The sequence below is a fragment of the Chinchilla lanigera genome, unplaced genomic scaffold (genome assembly GCF_000276665.1).
Source record: "Chinchilla lanigera isolate Chin_1 unplaced genomic scaffold, ChiLan1.0 scaffold00149, whole genome shotgun sequence".
Classification (NCBI taxonomy): domain Eukaryota; kingdom Metazoa; phylum Chordata; class Mammalia; order Rodentia; family Chinchillidae; genus Chinchilla; species Chinchilla lanigera.
Genome location: NW_004955550.1, coordinates 475,001 through 480,094, shown reverse-complemented (window position 1 = coordinate 480,094; position 5,094 = coordinate 475,001). Strand labels below are relative to the sequence as shown.

The 5,094-nt window shown below is 34.4% G+C and overlaps 1 protein-coding gene across 1 annotated transcript in view; it reads left to right on the top strand.

Annotated features, from left to right (window-relative positions):
* The window catches only part of LOC102021052 (olfactory receptor 4K5-like), a 7,914-nt gene extending 3,225 nt beyond the window's left edge, over positions 1-4,689 (top strand). Inside the window, 2 exon segments of the mRNA XM_013508546.1 lie at positions 3,716-3,944; positions 3,947-4,689. Of these exon segments, the coding sequence (XP_013364000.1) occupies positions 3,725-3,944; positions 3,947-4,689 (963 nt within the window). The 5' untranslated portion in view covers positions 3,716-3,724.
* The last annotated feature ends 405 nt before the right edge of the window (positions 4,690-5,094 follow it).

The following is a 5,094-nucleotide window of genomic DNA, read 5'->3' as shown; positions in this document are numbered from 1 at the left end:
AATACTTTCACAAATATATATTAAAAGGTAAAGATTTCAGTAGAAAATGGGCATTTTTTTAAATTGAAGAACTTAAAAACTACAAATTACCATCTCATATATGAATAAGTGGTAATCTTCCCTGTTTGAGTGCATTAAACCATCAATGACATCTTTTCAGCTGGAAAATATAAACAGTGAAAGTATAGTAGAGTGTAATGTCAGAAAAGATGACATAGGAATGAATATTTTTAGATATAATTTCAATTAAATAAATTTGGTATAATGAATCAAAATTTAAAGTATATAATTATAATGCAGTGTCATAAATAATGTATATGCATAAATTTTAAGTAAAGTTAAATCAAGTTTACTCTATATTAATTATAGGGAAAATTAAAAACAATTATTTAATAAAATAACACCAATACATAAAAAATTGGTATGAAAATACTGGAGAGATAGGCCATCTTCGTGATATGCTATTGCATTATTAAATACTATACACTGTCCCTATAATGATCACATACATTTGTATTATTAGATATACATAATACATATATATTATTTGTATTATATATTTTATTAATTATCATATTAATATGATCATATATATTTGTATTAATATTTATCATCTGTGTGATCTCATTTAAGATAATTTTTTATTCTTCTTGTTACTTATGTGATGATTTTCCTAAATTAAAACAGAAATTTGTCAATTCAAAAGGGCTTTGTTTCTGAATAAAGAAACAAAAAATTAATGAGACACTAGAGGCAGAAGTAATTTTGGGAAAAATATACCTTAGTTTCCTTAAATATCTTACCTAAATGCAGGACTAAAATTCTTAGTAAAAACATAAATAGTTAAGGGATGAATGTGCTGCTTCCTCTCACCCAGAGGTAACTACTTCGGGTTAAGTGTGTCCACTGAAGCAATAGTAGCAAGAGATCCACACACAGATGATTTTAGCAAGTGAGTTTCACACCGCTGTAGTACTTTTCCTTAATTCCAAGTAAAGGAATAGAGTTTAGAACAGTTGAAAATGTTTGTTATTTCTGACTGCAGATTTCACAGATGCTCAGAAAAAAGGACACAACGACCTTACATTTCTAAGATGGAGCAGTCAAAAGGGGAAAGTCCACTGAGTTGGGAGCACAAGAAACTTAGACAAGGACACTAAAGATAGACTTTATCGTGATGATTATTCTGTTCATGGTAAGGAAACATCTTTCTGTCTCATCAGGATTTTCCAGCTCTCCGCAGACCCAGAGTGCTACCCACAGTGAATGAAGTCCACCTGTCTTTCTCAGGACCAATGTATGTGCACATACCCAAGGAGGTGAGGTGCTGTAATTATATTTAACTAAAAATACAAAAATGTTATATTATCAACTTGCTCTTCATGTAAATAGCTTTCACTAGTGTATACAAAATAACTATTCTCTAAAAAGGATGAGGATACACTTTGATATTTTTATCTAGTGTGCTATGTACGTATGCAAATATTTTCATCATAGATGAAAAAATGATATCGTAAAAACACTTATTGCATACCTACCATAGATCAGGGATTGTCTTACGTATTTCATTTATTATAATTCTTTTAATCCTCACAACAGTCTTGTGAAGCACATATTATTTCATACAAATTGCACATTCAAAAACTAAAGCTCAAGGGCACATCATTAGGAATTACAAGCAGTGGAATATAAAACCTGTCACTATGATTCTGGAGCATATCTGCATTATTTATCAGAAATTTCAAAGCTGTGAAGGTAAGCTTGTTAACTGGTAATTTTAGTCCATCTCCCATGTTGGGGTACAGAGAAAAAAAACATGAATCCACTATCTCTACAAAAGAAATGTTTGCATGCAACATGAATTTTGCGTGGCTTTGAGGATCTAAAGCAAATGCTGAGTGGAATTTGATGCCAGGCTTGGCTTTTCTCATGCACTCTCACAATCTTCTAATATTGTTTCCATTTCCATTTCATTTTACAGGAAAATTTCTGATGTGATCTCAGAAATTTGAAATCATGGACCAAAGCAATAAATCAGGAGTGACTGAATTTGAACTGAACAGTCTTTCAGGTTCTAGAGAGTTACAACTTTTCTATTTTGCGTTTTTCACACTTTCCTACATATGTATTGTACTGGGAAATGTCCTCATTGTGCTCACTGTCATTTCTGAACCAGCACTCCATGCACCCATGTACTTCTGCTTAGTAATCTCTCCTTCATTGATGTATGTTTCTTCCAGGAAAAATACATGAAATGATTCTTTACTTGAGGGCTTCTCTGTGTGGATTGTATCCAAGTAAATGAGGCTTTAGTATCCTAGAGACATTGTGCTTGGGCTTCTTATATATAAAACAAATAGACTGTGGGAGATATTAGTGCTCTTTTGTGGGACTAGAATTACATCACTCTTCTAGGTATCTTGTTATTATTTTGTGAACTGTTGATTTCAGCACTGGTACAGTTACTAAAATAAGGTTTCTTGAAAGTTGTGTCAGCTCATCCAAATGGATTTACATGGCAGAGGGTATCTTTATTGGAGGGGGAGCAGGTGCAGATTTGAACTAAGTATTAAGGTTATTCTGATCCCAAAGTAAAGATACTTGTAGGGACAGAAGTTTATAATTTAACCATTGTTTTTCCCCAAGCAAACAAAATCCTAGAACAACTCCACTATTCCTTAGACAGTTGTAAAGATGTGGAAGACTAGAGATCATTGACCAGAGGCAAAATAAGTGAAACTAAATCTAAATTTTGAGGCAGAGAAAATGGAAAATTTAGATATTGTGCTTGAGTAATCAATCAAGCAAACATGAGTTTCATATAATTATGGTGTCATTTATATATATATGAAATCATATGTGTAAGTAATTGACATATTGTGTTGATGCTGTAGACCTAGCTACTATGCAATAAACAGTACCTTCTTAGTTAGAATTGTCTAAATTGTGTATGTTTCCTGCAGCAGCATAAGGTAAATTATTAGATATTTTATACAGCTAAAAATTCTATTATAATTTGATTACTTTTATAGTAGAATGCCATGAGTAATCTCTGTAAAGGGTGTAGTTTTACATCTTCCATGTTTTTAAGAAAAAATTAAAGCTCAGAAAAAAATAATTAACTTAAAGCTAAATAATTAGTGTGAATTTATACAACCAACCTCAAGCAATACATATATTTTAGAAGGTTAAAGAGAATGTTGTACTTAAAGATTTGTTTAAATTAATGATGGAAAATGACCATAAGACCAACAGATCTGAACTGACTTTACTATTCTACAAAGCCCATGGAAATGCAATTTTAAGTTATTTCTTTGGCCTTATTCCAAAACGGCATATGAGTGAAGTTTTTGACTATAATACATAAAGATTATCCACAAAGTCGAGGACTGATCACACTCTTCAGCACTATCTAGACATTCTTGTGAACTCCTTTCTGTTGTTCAGATATATTATCATGGTCTTTAAAATCTCCTCTCCTTTTTCATTAGCATATGCTTATGTTCTAATAAATACCTTCATCAAGAGTATTGGTACTCATAGATGTCACATACGATCCTTTTCCACTCCTTTCTATCCAGTCTCCCCTTTTTTCAGAGCCCCTTCATAAATGCACCGCATATCTTATACCTCATCCTTAGTATTGCTGTGGATTTATAGCTCTAATCCATTTTTATTTTTCCTCCTTTAGGATCATTTCACAGCATGTCTGTAGCCTGGGTCCATGGAGAAGACCAATTCTTCAGTTGTGTCTGAGTTTGTGTTGCTGGGACTCTCTATTTCTCAGGAACTCCAATTTTTCTTTTTTATTTTCTTCTCCATGTTGTATGTGGTCATTGTGATAGGGAATCTTACTATCATCATCACAGTGGCTTCTGATGCCAGCCTTCACTCCCCCATGTATTTTCTCCTGGGAAACCTTTCCTTTGTTGATATCTGTCAGGCGTATTTGCTACACCTAAGATGATTGCAGATCTTCTGCATGAACACAAGACCATATCATTGAGTGGCTGCATATCCCAAATTTTCTTCATTCACCTTTTTACTGGAGGGGAGATGGTGATACTTGTTTCCATGGCCTATGACAAGTATGTGGCCATTTGTAAACCCCTACACTATCTGATCATCATGAACCAAAGGACATGCACTGTCTTGGTAATAATCTCCTGGGCTGTGGGTTTGGTGCATACATTAAGCCAGTTATCATTTACTGTGAACCTGCCTTTCTGTGGCCCCAGTGTGGTAGACAACTTTTTATGTGACCTCCCTCGAGTGACTAAGCTTGCTTGTCTGGACTCTTTTGTCATTGAAGTACTAATTGTGGTTAATAGCAGCGTTCTTTCCCTCAGCACCTTCTCGATCTTGGTCAGCTCTTACATCACTATTCTTGTCACAGTCTGGTTCAAGTCTTCCAGTGCAATGGCCAAAGCGTTGTCTACACTGGCTGCCCACATCACAGTAGTAATATTCTTTGGGCTGTGCATCTTCATCTACATGTGGCCTTTCACTACCTATGCTGCAGGTAAAGTTCTTGCTATTTTCTACACTGTCTTCACTCCCGCCCTAAACCCGATCATTTACACACTAAGAAACAAGGATATGAAGACTGTCATGAGGAAGATTGCAGCCCATTATCTAACCCCCCCAATTTCTGAAGTGCCACTAGTAGTGAGCTATTCCCTTTATTGAGATGAAAGTCCTTCAAATTTCTCAAATCAGTAATCTTCAATGTATTTTGGTGTCATATCTCAAATGTGGGAGAAGTTATAAAGCATTTAATGGGTACTGACAAATTTTTTCCACCAAGGTATCGCTTAAGCACAAGTTCAGTAGTGGAAATTGAAAAAAAAATTCATGGTGCATATCACTGCTAGTTGTATAAATAACATTTTGAAAAATTACATGACATAGCAAAGTGGTGGCACATGCCTACAATCCCAGGCTGAGGCAGGAGGATCACTGTGAGTTTGAGGTCAGCCAGGACTACATAAGTGAATTCAAGGCCAGCCTGAACTACATAGTGAGATCTTGTCTCAAAACAAAACAAAGCAAAACAAAACAAAACAAAACAAAACAAAACAAACAAAAACTAAA